We start from the raw sequence: 16,750 nt of genomic DNA, 5'->3' as shown, positions 1-16,750 counted from the left end.
TTCTGAGTCTCATCTCTAAAATATTTATTTTCCATTTTCAAATTTCTACTAGCATCTTCTTGGAAGATAATAAAAACTGGGTCCCTGAATTTACATTTCCCATTAATCTTTTTAATAGAATTTGGGGCCCAAATTTCTTTCACGTGGGGTCAGAGATGCCTAGATTTCAGCCTTACTCTCTATATTAAGTACCCCAAAACTCAGAGCTCAGTGCTGAATGTTTGTGAAGAGGGTGAGGAGGTTTGGGTGGCGGGCCTCAATAGCTGTCCCAGAGCCCCATGGGTCAGTCAGCTTGAGAACACCTGAAAATTGATCACCATGAAACCACAAATGTACTAGCACCTTCTGTCATGGTTCAGACATCCTGACCCACTGCAACCCTGTGAGCATTAATCCTGGTATTTCCCAGCACTGCACATCCCCACTCCCACCCTCACCCCCATGCTTAGATAATCCCTGGTGCATCAGAGCAAGAACCACCAGCCCCCACCACCACCACACACACACATACATTTACTTAGGCACAACTTTGCATGTTCTCTGAGAACCTGAATCCCCAGTGGGTTTATATCATGAATGGGATGGGGATCACAAAGGCCATTTAGGATTCTCAGTTTCCCCACTTACAGAGGCATAAATCAGGCTGTCACTTCACAGGGCTGCAGAAGAATGGTATAATTTTGGGGGTTTATAGATGGTTTTGTTTTCCAATAGAGAAGCCATAATGTGTGCTATTATTCTGAAATTTTGTTTTGATTAAGATGTTAGCACGTAATGAGAAGTGAGCCAATATATTAAGCCTCAGCTGCAGTAGATGAGGAAAATGTATTAGGAAACCAAGAGTTTTTCCTCCTAAGTGATGTTAATAGCTATAGCAATTACTTAAATTTACTATTATTAGCTTGAGTTGGAGTTTTTAACATTCTTTTTACCTGTGTGAGATATTAAAAGGCAAATGAAGGTAAAATTAAATATGTCTGAGGATGTTATTTAGTGTTGAGAAATGACATTAAGGGCCCAGCTCTGAATTTCAGCAGACCTGAGTTTGAAGCCCAGCTCCATGACTGGGCAGCAGCATGACCTTGATGTTGCCTGAACTTTAAACACTTTGGTTTTGTCTTCTGTACAAGGGATCAACAATAACGCCTACCTGGGACATTATTACTTTGTAAGAGAAGGAGGTAAAGCAATTAGCACAGTGTCTAGCACAGAAATAAATGTCAACTTAGCATTAAAATTAAGAGTGCTAGTGCTGTCATGATTATTAACAAGTTTTCTTTAAAATTGAAATTTTAAAACAAATCTGTTGGTTTTTTTTTCTTTAAAAAAAAAAAAATCAGGACCCAGATTCAAGAACATGGCATCATTATGTATACCAGCCCAAATATCTGGATCAGCAAAAGTCAGAAGAACTTGATAGAGAGAAGAAATTAAAAGAGGATAGTCCGAGGAAAACTCCTAATAAAGAGAGTGGTGTGCCCAGCCTTCCTGTATCATTAACAAGCATTAAAGAGGAGCCCAAAGAGGCCAAGCGTCCTGATTCTCAATCAATGGAGGAGAGCAAGCTGAAAAATGATGATCGAAAGACTCCTGTGAACTGGAAGGACTCTCGGGGAACAAGAGTGGCTGTCTCCTCACCCATGAGTCAGCATCAGTCATACATACAGTACTTGCATGCTTATCCTTACCCACAGATGTATGACCCCAGCCATCCTGCATACCGGGCAGTTTCTCCTGTCCTAATGCACAGTTATCCTGGTACGTGTTGTCGGTTCTGACTATATTGGAGGGAAGAGGCGATGTTCAAATATTAGCTGTTAAAAACTCAAGATAAATTAGAAGCTTCGAGAATGACATTTGTTTTGCTTGTTTTTATGCTGTTTAAAGTCCCAAAGATAAAACTGATTTAATATAAGTTTTTTTAATGAAATGTCAAGAATCCTCAGCCATAGTTTCCATAGTCTCTGATGGTCTGCTATAGCTGTTAGGCTGACAGATACTTTATTGCCTATAAAAATATTCTAAGCACTTACTGTCATAATCATTATAGTTACTATTCCTTTCACTTAAGCGGACACGTAAATGTATGAAATGGCTGTAAGCTCAATTCTGTTTATAAGCTCCCTTCATCAGGATGAATTAACTGGGAGAAGAAAATTGGAGAAGCTAGATACAGTTTAATGATGATATAGCCCATTCTTAATGTAACCGCCTATTTTAAGATCTCTTTGACTCTTATCCCAAATTCATGTAACCCAAATGATTTTTTTTAAAGATATAGCCTGTAACTTGATGTGGCATTTGTTGTTTATCTGCAGGGGCCTATCTCTCTCCAGGATTTCATTATCCTGTTTATGGGAAGATGTCAGGGAGAGAAGAGACAGAGAAAGTCAATACCAGCCCTAGCATCAACACGAAAACAACCACTGAATCTAAAGCACTGGATTTGCTCCAGCAGCATGCTAACCAATACCGCAGCAAGTCTCCTGCTGTAAGCCTCCTTTTGTTGTTATTTAAAAGTACTGTGTTTTGGGGAGAAAGGGGAACAAGCTAGAGAACAGTCTTGAAATATAAATGGTTTCAGAACCCAGCTGTGATTTCAGGATGCTGTTTTATCCTAATACATAAAGAATGGAGCGTTCAAAAGTAAGACGCTTTCACACATGAGAGAAAATTGTTAAAGCATGTATGGCAGTAGCAAGCTTTTCTGTTGCAAAATCTAGTATACCTTGCTTACCCGGGAGGATGGTCGTTAGGTGGAAATTTAAATTCATAGGAACCAACTTTTGGTGCAAAATATGTTTGATAAGACATTGAGGAATTAGGTAACAGAGGAATATATTTTATATAATTTTTGTACGTAAGTAGTTCAGAGGCTACAAACTGTTGACCTTTTGGGCAAATCAAGCTTTTCAAAAAATGTTTTCTTGCGGGATACCATTTAAAAATCAGACATTTTACATACAAGTTCAGATGACCTCTTTCTCTTAAGACAATAGAAAATCTGGGCCGGGAGTGAGCCACTGCCTGTAATCCCAGCACTTTGGGAGGCCGAGGTGGGCAGATCACCTGAGGTCAGGAATTCGAGACCAGCCTGGCCAATATGGTGAAACTCCGTCTCTACTAAAAACACAAAAAGTAGCCTAGTGGTGGTGGGCACCTGTAATCCAAGTTACTCAGGAGGCTGAGGCAGGAGAATTGCTTGAGCCCGAGAGGCGGAGGTTGCAGTGAGCAGAGATCGTGCCACTGCACTGTAGCCTGGACGACAGAGCAAGGCTCTGTCTCAAAAAAAAAAAAAAAAAAAAAGACAATAGAAAATCTGGTTCAAAATGACATGGCAGTAACTGATGGGAACTAGTAGCCCCATCTACGCAGATGTGCTGCTCCCCATCAGTGTGCATGGATATAAATAGAAGCTCCCCAACCTGCATCACTTCTCTTTGTTGTTAGCTTGACTTCTGGAGAGATTTGAGGTTTCTGCTACTTGTATTGACCCTTCATATTCACATCATCAGTGTTCATGGTTGGGGGTTCATCACAAGCAAAGCTGAGTGCCCGTGACATGTAATAAGGCACAAATTTGAGCCTTGCACAGTGTGAGGCTCATTTGCAAGAGTAAGTCATGTGGCTTAGGAGTGAGAACTGTGTCTGCTGTTTTCTGGCCTTGACTCTTTGTCATGTCCCTTTAACTCTGCTGAAGTAATACAAATATGTGTCTGTGAAAGATGGCTCTTCCCCAAAAAAGGGGACTGCTCTAGTCCTAGAGACTGTTGTGAAGAGAGACTAAACAAAAATAGGATGGTGCTTGGCTAGGAAAGAGCTTAAAGTAAATTAAAATAATAGCATCTGCAATGTGTATGAGTCTACCAGAAACTCTACAGAGAAACCAGAAAAGGTGATTTCTGAATCTTTTTCTGAGTCCTCCTTCTTAGTACAAGGATTTGTTTTAAGTGAGAAGGATAACTTTAGTTAAAGGATGATTAGGCTCTGAAGGTAGAAAGTCATAGGAAATAAACCATCCTTACCCCAAACTATGGTTTGGGAGGACAGGGGCTTCTCTTTGAGAGTTCAAAAATTGAGATTCAAAATGTGGGTGTAGGACAGTGATTTCTTGTGCTTTATATTGGCATATAACTTTAGAGCATGTTTTTTCAGTACAACAAAATGTATACAGACACGTTTAAAACTGTGAGATAGGTTCTCTCCACAAAATACAAGTGTAATTAGAAAACTTGACCTTAAAGATATCTCCAAAACTACTTATTTTGTAAAAGTTGTTTATGGGAAGCAATTGGGTAAATTCTTAACCTGCAATTATGAATGAATATAGAGAGAAGTGCTCTTATTTCCGTCATTTCAGGAAAATATTGGTGTCACTTGGTTTACTTTGGGTGGAGCAGTTCTTTTGTGTTGGCTTAATTCCAACTGAAACTAATGCATGTTTTTTGAAATTCTCTTTAGTTACTAACGAATTGTATCTTTATATTTACTTTTTAATCATTAACACAATATTGTCGAAGGGACAAAGGTGGTTTAGTACTCTTAAAAGTTGATTTTCAGAGCATGAAGGGGGAAAATTTCTCTTTTCTGTTGCAGCCTGTGGAAAAGGCTACAGCTGAGCGGGAACGGGAGGCAGAAAGGGAAAGGGATCGCCACTCCCCCTTCGGCCAGCGGCACCTGCACACGCACCACCACACCCACGTTGGCATGGGTTACCCGCTAATCCCGGGTCAATATGACCCTTTTCAAGGTCAGCAGCTCTATCATTACTGTGTCTTTGTCCATTCTGCTTTGGAAAACAGTTGCTAAAATTGCGTTTCACATCTTAAAAATATTGAGCTTTGAGTTCACATTAGCTCTCAGGAGGGTTTTTAACACTTATTTTCTGGTGACACAGCTAAGGCTATTCCCACATCTTTGTATTCTATTGAGACATGAAATGGCTACCACTTAATAATTGTCACCAGTTGATGTTATCGGTGGCTTACTGTTATCTCACAGACTGAGGGCGGTGGCCAGTGTCTGGGGCACTGAATATAACAATCAGAAGATCAGATATCGACTTCAGGGAAATTGTAGAAAAAGGGAGGGATGGTGGGAAGCTTTGGTGAAATTACTTGTTCTGATTTCTGCCTGCCTTTTAAGTTGCTCTTTTCCCATGGAAATCATGGGAGTCATGTGATCAGGTTTAACACTTTTATAACCTCATTCAAGGGCTCTTCACAGCCCTTCACTGCTGCGACCTCACTAAATGGGAGAATTGAGAAAGAGACACATGTTTTAAGCCATAGGATTGATATGAGGAAAACTTCACCTTGTGGTTCATTAGTTGAGCATGTATTATTTGTCCCATCTTTGTCATCTCATAGCGGGTGGGTGGTGGCACCATCTTTACAACTTGCTAGAATACCACAGATTGATTGCATGGTTTTAAACAACAGGAATTTGTTTTCTCACAGTTCTGGAGGCTGGAAGTTCAAGATCAGTCAGGGTGCCAGTACAGCCAGCGTCTGCTCAGGCCTCTCTTCCTGGCTTGTGTGCAGCTGCTGTCCTGCTGTGTGCTCATATGACCTCTTCTTTGTGCATGAGCTGGTGGGTGGGGAAGGGGCAGGGGGGAGCCCTCGTGTGCTTTCTTATAAGGACACTAATCCTGCCCTATTACGGTCCCACCCATATGACCTGATTTAGCCTTAATTACCTTCTTATAAGCCCCATCTCCAAATCTAATCACGTTGTGGATTAGAGCTTCAACATATTTTGAGGAGACATAATTTAGTCTATTGCACTTGCAAAGTTGCCTCTTATGCTGCTGTGTGAATAGAAAGTAAGATAATATGTTTGAAGGTGTTTCCAAAACTGGGAAGTGATATATAAATGTGAAGGGGTCATTTTTATTTATTCAGGTCTTTTTAGGTGATGTCATCTAGTAGTGTTAAAAGAGAGCTTTCCTATTTCTTAAACAATTTGTATTGAATGTGATAAGAACTTGGAAGAGAAAGAGGTTTTATTTCTAGTCTAACACATTATATCTATATATAAATAAAGTATATATGAGAAGAAAACAATTGTCTCTTTTAAGATAATATTATTGTTATTGTACTGTCTTAAGTTACCTCTGGGAAAAGAAAATATATCCAAATAAAAGACCTAGAAGGAGACAGTAATCTTCCCTAGGTTTGCATTTGTTTACTCTATTTTTCCCCAGGACTGTCTTCTATAGAATTTAAAAGAATTCTCTGTTAGGCAACATCATGCCATTTGGAGCTATTACAGTCTCTGACTGCTACCTTCGTCTTGCAGGGTGAAAGTTAAGAGCATTTCTAAGTTTGATTTACTGATTCTGTGTATCTTATGGGTGCATTGTGTTCAGTCACTGGGGAAAATGTTAAAGTGATAACAATTATTATGAAAGTATTGTATTCTAGGCAAATAGCATGCTGCTTCTGTAATTCACTGTGACTTTTGATTCCTGTTGTTACCTGGTATCTGTTATTTCTCCTGAGCTTCCTATTCAGGGAATGCATGCAAACCGTTTGGCACCATGCAGAGCCGGAGAGATGGAATGCTGTATCTCCTTCGAATAGCTATTAAGAAAACTGCAGAGTATTCAAGAAAGGATAGATAGCAGATAGACCAAATGGTTTGTACTATGTCCTTGCTGCATGAAACAGTTCATGTGTGTGTTTAGGAGAGGACACCGTGCTGCTACTAGGTCTGCGGCCCTTCTCCACTGGGCCTGTATCTACTCTTATCCTTCTAAAGATCACAGACACTCTACGTTTTTTCCCCATTAGGCTTGACCTCTGCTGCCCTTGTTGCCTCTCAGCAGGTGGCTGCCCAGGCATCTGCATCTGGAATGTTTCCTGGACAAAGAAGGTAAATATCCTCTACATTTTTAATTAGTTGTAGATAGAAATATCTTAATGGTTGGGAGGAAGCAAGTACAGGATTTTTAGACCAAAAACTTAACTCCTTGGGTTTTATATCATTGTAATGAATGTGTTTATTATGCCAATGTAAGTTGCTTCACATGCAACTTAAATTCCATGAACCTCATTCTGTAAGGGTTACAGAGATTAGTAATTAACTGATTAGTTTTTTAGACAGTTGAAATTTTCTTGGGTTATCCTTATGGCATTGCTAAAATAATTCACCATGACTCCCTTTGTTTTATTATGTTTAAAGATAAAGTCGCAAATGGAGACATTTATTTTCATAATGCTAAAGGTAATGTTTGTTCTTTGATATTTTAAATTATTCCCTAAGTTTTAAGAAGGAAAATGATTTAAAGGAATTAAATTATTAATATTATAAAATTAACATTTTTCACAATGTATGTCATTACTTTATGTTTATTCACTTTCTCTGGAATTGAATTCCACATTTGAATGGAATTAAAATAAGACTATCAGTCTTATGGTTTTCTGGTTTACAGTGCCAAATGTTGATAGAGGCTGGGCATGATGGCCCATGCCTGTAGTCTCAGCACTTTGGGAGGCTAATGCGGGTGGATCACCTGAGGTCGGGAGTTCCAAACCAGCCTAGCCAACATGGTGAAACCCCGTCTCTAATAAAAATACAAAAATTAGCTGGGCGTGGTGGTGTGCGCCTGTAATTCCAGCTACTAGGGAGGCTGAGGCATGAGAATTGCTGGAACCCAGGAGGTGGAGGTTGCAGTGAGCCGAGATTGCACCATTGCACTCCAGCCTGGGTGATGGAGTGAGACTCTGTCTCAAAATTAAAAAAAAAAAAAAACTGTTGGCTGGGTGCGGTGGCTCATGCCTATAATCCCAGCACTTTGGGAGGCCGAGGTGGGCAGATCACCTGAGGTCGGGAGCTTGAGACCAGTCTGACCAACATGGAGAAACCCTCTCTCTACTAAAAACATAAAATTAGCCAGGCATGGTGGCACATGCCTATAATCCCAGCTACTCGGGAGGCTGAGGCAGGAGAATCACTTGAACCCAGGAGGCGGAGGTTGCAGTAAGCCGAGATCGAGCCATGGCACTCTAGCCTGGGCAACAAGAGCAAAACTCCGACTCAAAAAACAAACAAAATGTTGATAGAACCGTGTGCTAAGGTTTGCTTTTCTTTTGCAGAGAATAACAAGATTGGAAATGTACATTGTCATGTGACTGGATCACATGGGGAAGCGCTTTATACAGACATCAGTTCCATGGTGTTAATTTGAAATGCCTTAATGGCAGGCAAAAACCAGTCATTTCATTTTTGTAAATTACAGATTTTATCACAGAGTAACAAATGTTGCTGTAATTAAACTTCTGTTTTATATATATATACGTATACATATCTGTATATATACATATATATATATATAAATATAAATATATTCTTTACTTTTTGTATCAGTAACCAGGCTCGCACACACAGGGTCTGCTGCCACGTCGCAAACCACTCAGTAAAGGAAATTAAAAATGTATTTGTCACGTTGAAAAGTGTTAGCCACAAAAGGCTACTTACTTTCTTTTCCTTTTCCTTTAAAATTGTAAATAAATAATGTTATGTATCAGTGTGCCTGAACCTTGCATATCCTTCACATATTTCCCATAAGCCCCTCAGAAAGGCTAACTGTGATGATGACACTTTGGTACAATTTAGATGTCTATTTGGTGGCTCCTGTTAAAGACGCATCAGTGTAAAATGTTCCTGTAGTCACTGTTTGTACTTGTGTATTGTGGAAAAAGTACTTTTGGAAGGCATGGGGTTGCCAGTACCACAAAAACTGTGTTGTATATAATGTAAAGATTAAAATGGGGAAATAATGAGCATCTGTGAATAATGAGGTGTCATTTTTTGATAATCTTGAATGGCAAATAACCCAATAGCCTGCGTACCAGAGACATCTGTGATTGTTCTATTACTTGAATAGTTCTACAGTCTTTTTTTTTTTTTTTTAATGTTTACAATTATCCAGTTTTAGAAGAGAGAGACTTTAACGCCATTGCCTGGTTACTTGTTTTATGCTGTAATCTAGTTTATTTTATGTAAAATGTATATTGAATGCTTTCCTTTTTTATACCTGCCTTAAATAATTTGGCAATCAGAATTAAAAAGTTTTTTTTTTTAAATAATGGCTTCTTGTCTGTCTCATGTTATTTTCTACCTGGCTGATAGTCATTCTAATTTTCAAAGAAGGGTTTCTTAATATTATTAATATCCAATGCATAAGATACAGTAAACAGATATTAACTTTTCTTATAGGATACATAGGTGTAACAACCAAATAGTGTATTTAATTTGGTGAATGTATTCCCATTTACAGGGTATTTACCCTAAACATGGAGCACGATATCACTAGAAATTAGTAGATACAGGTTTCTATGGTATGGATTGATACTTCAAAGATGCAAATGTTATGACATGTGGATAATGGGGAAAATATGTAAAAAGTCATTTAGTCAGTTAGCTGTCATTACATTGATTTACAAGAATATTTTATGCCAAATTTTAACTGCCTCTTCTCTCCCTTCTTTGCTTGGAACAAACACTTACTGAGTGCCTGCTTTATCCCAAGCACTGCACAGGGTTCTGGTATATTGCAGTAAACAAAGCAGACACAAATTTCTGTCTTCATGGAGCTTTCATTTTTTGGTGGGTGGGATAAACGTATCATAAAATATCTGAATAATATATAGAGCATGTTAGATGGTTGATAAATGCAATGAAGAGAAATGAAGCATGGGAGTGGGGCATAGTGAATGTGTGCTGGAGTTTGTAACTGTAAACAGAGTGGCCACTAAAAGATGGGGGGGAATCCATGCAGACACCTGGGGGAACACCACTGCGGTGATGTGGAAGAGCAAGTACCGAAGCCCCAAGGTGGGAGTGTGCTTTGTATGTTTGGACTGGTTGATTTCAGTGCTCCATTCCAGCTGTAAGTTTTTATTATTTTACTATAATTGCTAATGACAGTGCTACCACGTGGTTTACTAAAAAGTTCTTCAAGCTGACGGAATTTGTCTTGGTATAATTTGGTTAGTTCTACCTAGAGGCCTTTGCGTCAGAAATGAATAGAATTTTGCAATCAAAAAGAAATGTTTCCCTTGATTTGAAAGACCACCTTAGGGTGTTGCCTTTGCTGCTTGGCTTACACATCTAGTCTATGTTCTTAATAGATTTCAGTAAGAAGATATTTTTCTGTTAGTTTTCAGTTTCTCTTTTGAATATCATCCAAGCTGTCATTTATAAAAACATTGTTTATGGTGTTTAATCCTACACATAAGAGTATTTCACGTATTTTTCATCATTTTTAAGCTATCAACGCTTTTTCGTTTTTATACAACATCTTGATTATCCTTGAAGACTTGAGGTAATTTGTCTTATACCAGTTAAGCAAGTATGTTTTCTCTGTTCAGACTATAGTTGGCAGGGTATCTGTTGGTTGCCTACATGCTGATCCAGTTCTTGACCAACCCCTTAACTGTCAAAGCACAGAAACAGAACTAAGGTCAACTTACATCTTCACTAGCTGAATTTTCATGTTCTTGTTGGTAGCTGGGTGATACTGTGGATTCCTGATAATTTTCTTGCTTGCATTAATATATATGGAAGCCAATCTTACCTTTCAGCTGCAAAATGACTAGATGTATGTTTATTACATAGCAGGCTTTTTAAAATCACTTCTAATTAGGTGGTTAAGTAAATAGGTTATAAATAGCTGCATTGGACCATGTTTAACTCTGCCCCTATAATAAACAGGAATGCTGATAAATACAAAGAGATATATGACCAAAAGCACATTGCAATTTGAATAGGCTCTTCCTCTAGGCTTTTACTGGAACATTATTCATGACTGGTTTACATTAATCACTAAATGAAGTTTTGTTTTTTCCTCTTACTGTTACAGCGTTGTCTTTGCTGATGACAACATGAATTGCCAAAGGCCAGGGCTTATTTGTATTACGTGTGCCATTTCTCTGGCTGAGTATATAGTCAGTACCGAATGGTAAATTAAAGATTCCCAAAAGACAAGTGTACTTGGCTCCATTATATTACTATGATGAATCTGCCATTAATACGTTCTAATTGTTTTACTTTTATAGACATAAAATCAGTCCCCTTAGTGACTAATAATAGGGTTTATTGATTTTACTAAACATTACTCATTCCAGGCCTGCTCATATCAGCTTGTCCTGAACATATGCAAAAAGCCTGCCGTGCTGATACAGTGCAAATTAACTTCATGGAGAAATGGAAGTGAGTTGTTTACAGCTGTGGTCCCATTGAATACAGAATATTAAAAACCAGGTAATAGGCTCCATATAGAACCATTTATTCCTAGATTACAATCTCAGATGACTTTTTCATTGAAACTTGCCATTGCTGTTCAGCCCAGGTCATTAACACTTGCAGAGTAAAAAGTGTGGCCTTATACATTCACACTGGCTGTGACCCTGATTTAGTGTGGTTTCAGCCCAAGGGTCTGTGAGTAACCAGAATGAATAGCTCTGATTGATGCAGGAGAAAAACAGCAGTTTAAATGATAATTACTGGTCATTTCATTCCTTCCCTGACTCTGAAAGAGACAAGACAGGCAAAGCCATTTATTATTGTTTTTGTCACTAACCACAGTCTTCCATTCCCTGCTTCTTGCAGTAGCCTGAGTCATAAATGTTGTTTACTTTCAGTTAACTTTAGAAGAGAAAACAAAGCAAAGCCCCCAGTCTGACTTTTCATTTTTCTTAACAAATTCACTCTTTAAAGCAAGGGGTGAGTTCTCAACCTTGGCACTATTGATATATGGGACCAGATAATTCTTTGCTGTGGGGGACTGTTCTGTGCATTGTAGTATATTTAGCAGTACTCCTGACCTCTACTCTGGAGACGCCAGTAGCAACCTCCCCAACAAATTGTGACAACCAACAGGTCGTATGAAATTTAGAACTCATGCCTAGCCCCTGCGCCACAGGTAGAGTGCTGAGTTCTGTTGTTCTTTGTTGCTTTTGGAGATAGGAAAGCCATTGATGGTTCCTTGTAACTCGATGTAAACAGAATGGGGATGCTCATTTTACCAATGTGGATAAAGTTGGACCAGACCTCCAGCTCCTTAAAAAGAATTGGATGACCCAGATTTTAACATAATAATTAGTAGTTCTTTTAGGTTGAAGATGAATTCAATTTTAAAACCACATCTGAGGGCCGGATTCATTTCACAGCACGTCAATTAGCAATGCTAGCCCACTAAAAATACATATTATTTCTTCTGGAATGAAGGCTGTCAGTGGAAAACCTGGAAAAAAATGGATAAATCTTAATTGAGTTGCTGGGATTGAACTCAGATTTTCTTCACACAGGGAGAGGCATTTCTTTCATATACAGGAACAAACTTTGAGAGGTTCTCACATACACTATACATTTCAGTGAAGTTTTTTTTTCACTTAGACATTTGAAAATAAAATGAAAGGAAACATCAAAATCTGCAATATGGAGAAAGTTAAAGTATCCAGGGCTATCATGAACACAAGCCATGATAACACCCATGGACAAGTCTAGGTTTAGGTCTGATCAGACTGGCCTGACCCTTGGCCAGCTGTTGTCATGTCCCTGTCTACCTAGAATGGCAAGTAGTACGATGGAACAAAGCTTCTTTCCTGTGTCCATAACGGACGTGGCTAATCATTGCCGTGTACTCTCCACCTGAATGTGTGTGAGACCTCATAACAACTTTCTCAGTGCAGCTTTCCCAGTAGTCCCTAAAAAACAGACCAAAGCTGACACACAACATGAAGGCTGTTTACCACTTCTGCAAGAAACTAAATTCTTATGGGACTAAATCATGACCCCTATAACTTTCAAGGGTGTCACCCTCATACCCCCCAATTTCAGGCAAGGAGACTTAACATGGCACTATTCCTGCTTTCAACTACTGGAAACTTTGGAAGTTATTTATGTACCTTCAGTGTTTTAAAGCACTGATTTCTTCAGTCAGAAAAGTTGGGGAACCAGAATCGTTACTTATTGACCCAACTTTCTACTGATTTATGGAGGTGTTATCTTTTTCTCTTTTACTTTCATGCTATCATCACATCTTCTTTGGCTCTTCTGCCACCCTCTTATAATGATCTTTGATTAGATAGAGTCCATCCAAATAATCCAGTATCATCTCCTCTCAATGTCATCTGATTAACAATTTTAGTTCCATCTGCAATCTTAATTCCCCTTTGCCATGTAACGAGATTCACAGATTCTGGGGATTAGGACATGGACATCTTTGGGGGCTACCACTCTACCTGCCACACCACCCAACACAAATTCCTTTCTGCCTGGGCAGTATTAACACAATAATAATAGTATAATAGTTCTACTGTATAATATACAATATTACAACTGGTATAATGACCATCATCAAAATTATAGTATATTTACTTTGCACTTCATGTGTAACAACTCATTTAGTTCTCATAACCACCCAGTTACTATTCCCATTTTAGAGCCGGAAAAACTGAGGCATCAAGCTAAAGTAATTTGCCCAAGTTCACACCACTGTGTAAGTGACAGGACCATAACCCCATGCTATACTGCTTCAGAGAAGGGATAATACACTCCCTAGGGAATTGACAAGATTTTCCTTTGCTAAAGTGCTTACTATTTCAGAGGGGAAAATAACAGTGTGTCTCTCCAGGCTGCTGTGAGACAAAGCCTCTGTGCAGCCTGTGCTGGAGCCAGGCATCAAGCCCTTGTTAAACTCCACATTCCAGGCCCAGGATCCTGAGAGCCTAGCGGCTCTTCAGTGCATTGCTGGCAGAGGTTGCTGAAAGGGTTACCTTTTTTTTGTTTTCTCATTGTCATGGTGGCCCTTGCCTTTTTCAATACTCTACCATATGTATCTGATGACTAGAAGCTCAGAATACAAGAGTTGGGCTTCATAGGAACTGGTGCTTGGGTGTCAGAGGCTGGTGGGAAGGCTGATGCTTTTGTGATTCTGGCAGAGACTATCATGGGCTCCTACAAAGGGTCATTCCAGCATTCTGACAAAGGGCCCCAAATTTGTACTTTCAATTATCTACAAATGATGTCATTCTCACTGTCTCAGGGGATTTTTGAAAATATTGGAAAGAAGGATGTTCAAACCTCAGCTTTAACTCTTTAAATACCCTCCCCTAACCAGATCCTTCTCCAGTGTATTCTGTGTGTACTGAGGGACAAGGGAATATGTGAAACATACTTGCAAGATGTAAACATTTAAATTATAATTTCTGCAATGTTATATTGAAATTGCTTCTTTATTTCGATATGGTGAGAACCTCAAAAAATGAATGCCTAGATTTTTCTTGGCTTCTGAGAGGACTTTGCTCTAAATAGTATGTGTTGGGGCAAAATACAGAAATTGATTGAAAACTTCTTCCTTAATAAGGGTGGCAGGGGCCAGTGAATCAAGACATCCTGGCCCCATTTAATCACTGGAGGTCACTGAGCTATAGGTCTGAAAGAGAAAGTAGTTGCATCTTCCTCATCACTCTCCAGAGAAGGTAGTCCAGCCACCCAACCTGTCCTCCTAGACCAGATCGGAATTTTCCAGGGTGGGGGAAGGGGGGTGAAATCCCTAGCCTAGTGGGGATGATCTTTCAGCATAATAACCATGGAGAGGGAGACTGTCTCTAGCAAGGCTGCTGTACAGCTGGATGTTTTCAGCTGCCTGTAACAGAAACCATGACTGAAACTGCCATCAACTACAAGGAAATGTGTTCTCTCCCCTAACGCGAAGCCAAGAGCAGGGTGATCTCCAGACATCATCCCTCATGCTGCTGACTCTGCTTCTCTGTGATACTCTTTGCTCAGTCTTCCTTGGGCTTGTCCCCTGTGTTATGGCCACAGGAGTTCCAGATCTCTGTCTGGAGACATCAACGTCCAGGGGAGAGAACTGTGTCTTCCTGTGTCTCTTAGGAGGGAAGAAACCTTCCTCAGATGCCTCTGGCAGGCATCTCTCCCATATCCTTGGCCAGAACCAGGACACATGCTCACTCCTGAAACATTACCGGAAGAGAATGGGATTACCATGAGTTCCTCAGGCTAAGAAGGATGAGAATCTGCCCCTGAGTCATGCATGGGAGGAGTGGCTCATGGCTTAGAACTAGGATTCTGTTGGGGAGAACGAAGAGGGGGATGAATGTTTTGTTGTCTGAGGCATGAACTTTTCTTTGAGGCCAGTGAAACGTGGTAGATTCTCCTAGTGTCCTCTGGGTTCTCCTGAGGTGTAAGTCTGGGATGGGTGTGGGTGGGAGGCAGACAGTTGTTTGCACTCCAGCAGAACTCAGAGACCCTCCGCTGTAACTGATTTTTCCTTAGAGAATCTGGTGATTGGGTAGAATTAGGATAGCGGGCACAGGGCTGCACTGAACGCACTCACTCTTCTGAAGGAACATGAAGAGATTCAGAAACCTACCGTCTGTCTTTTCTCTCTCTTCCATGACACAGCTGAGTAAGACTCTATGGGTAGGAGGAAAGGTGCCACTCTCTTCCACCATTCCCTAGCGCACACACGCACACACACACACTCCGCTCTTCAGAGGTTCTCCAGAACTTACAGCATATAAGAAAGAACAGGGACCTGCCTTCTCCCCAAAGCAAGTTCTGCACTCTGGAGAGAAAAGAGGAACTCAGGACCATTTTTACTAGAATTTAGATATAATTAGGAGCGGTGGGTGGAGGGGTGAAGGGACTGGAATGTTAGAAAGGGCAAGCGTTGAGCCCTGGTATACCAAAATTGGAAAGAGAAAGAACAAATTAGCCCACTGGCAGAGGGAGAATCTCACCATATCAGGAACAAGGGAGATTCCTTCAGGAGAAAGAGAAACCAGGCTTTAGCTTGGGGTCTCTGATGTAGAGTTATCAAGGTTAGGAAGGAGCCTTGACCAAGTCTCAGAAAACCATCTCACTCTTGCTGGAAGGGGAAGAATTGGTGGGCAACCCCTAGAACTTCCAGCTGGGTGGGGGCATGATTCTCTCTCTGCCTTTGGCCCTCTCTCCACTCTCAGCAGAGCAGAATGTGTCTGGTAGGGAAGAAGATAAAGGACTGGCCTCATTTTCCTGCCCCTCTACCAACCTGAATTTGTCCCTGATTGGGTGAGTGGTGGGCGAGTGACCCACCCAGCAGATCTAGTGACTGTAAACCCTTGGGGTAGTGTTAATTCCTTCAAAAGAAGGAATTTTGAAAGTGGGCGAGCAGGTCATGAGGCAGAATTCATTCAGGAAGTATTTCCTGAGTACCTGTGAGGGGCCTAGGTACTGAGTGCCCAGGTCCTGTGTCCTGGGGACAGGGTGCCCAGGCCCTGCCCTCTCCCACTTATAGACGAGTGGGGCACCCCCTCCCACCTCTGGATGAGCACATAGATGTCTCCGTAAAGCTGAGCAAAGCTGAACTCTGCAGACCTAGTGTTGGCCAAGAAGGTCTGCCATGAAGACAAGCACTCACTGTGAGACTCTGCCTCAAAAGCTCATAAACCTGGGAACCTGCTGTGCTCAGCCTCCGAAACCCCCAGGTGCCCGTGTGTCTGCCATCCCCAGCCCCCACCATCCCCTCAGTGATAAGATACTGGGAGGCAGACCATAAAAGGTGGATTTTATGACAACAGCTTGGTGACCAGACTGTTCCCTCCGCTGAGGGCTGCTGAGGGCTGAAGCAGGGATGACTCATGGAGAGGCCCCAGCAGACAGCCGAGGAAGCCTCTGACCCTGCGGTGCTGTGGGCTGGGCCATAACGGGACACTGGGGAGCCACAGATGTGCTCAAA

At 40.7% G+C, this 16,750-nt stretch overlaps 1 protein-coding gene across 4 annotated transcripts in view; it reads left to right on the top strand.

The window, feature by feature from the left end:
* Positions 1-9,092, top strand: part of ZNF608 (zinc finger protein 608) — a 112,582-nt gene extending 103,490 nt beyond the window's left edge. For 3 of the 4 annotated variants that reach the window (XM_054488631.1, XM_054488630.2, XM_063665192.1), the window contains exons 6-10: positions 1,341-1,758; positions 2,319-2,491; positions 4,597-4,750; positions 6,795-6,876; positions 8,100-9,092. In XM_054488631.1, the coding sequence (XP_054344606.1) occupies positions 1,341-1,758; positions 2,319-2,491; positions 4,597-4,750; positions 6,795-6,876; positions 8,100-8,106 (834 nt within the window). In that variant the 3' untranslated portion in view covers positions 8,107-9,092. Of the gene's footprint in view, positions 1-1,340; positions 1,759-2,318; positions 2,492-4,596; positions 4,751-6,794; positions 6,877-7,185; positions 7,228-8,099 lie in introns of all 4 variants that reach the window. The other variant, XM_054488633.2, reaches the window with a different exon arrangement.
* The last annotated feature ends 7,658 nt before the right edge of the window (positions 9,093-16,750 follow it).

The sequence above is a fragment of the Pongo pygmaeus genome, chromosome 4, assembly GCF_028885625.2.
Source record: "Pongo pygmaeus isolate AG05252 chromosome 4, NHGRI_mPonPyg2-v2.0_pri, whole genome shotgun sequence".
NCBI lineage: Eukaryota > Metazoa > Chordata > Mammalia > Primates > Hominidae > Pongo > Pongo pygmaeus.
Note: the sequence above shows the minus strand (reverse complement) of the source record. Positions and strands in the feature narration are given on the sequence as shown.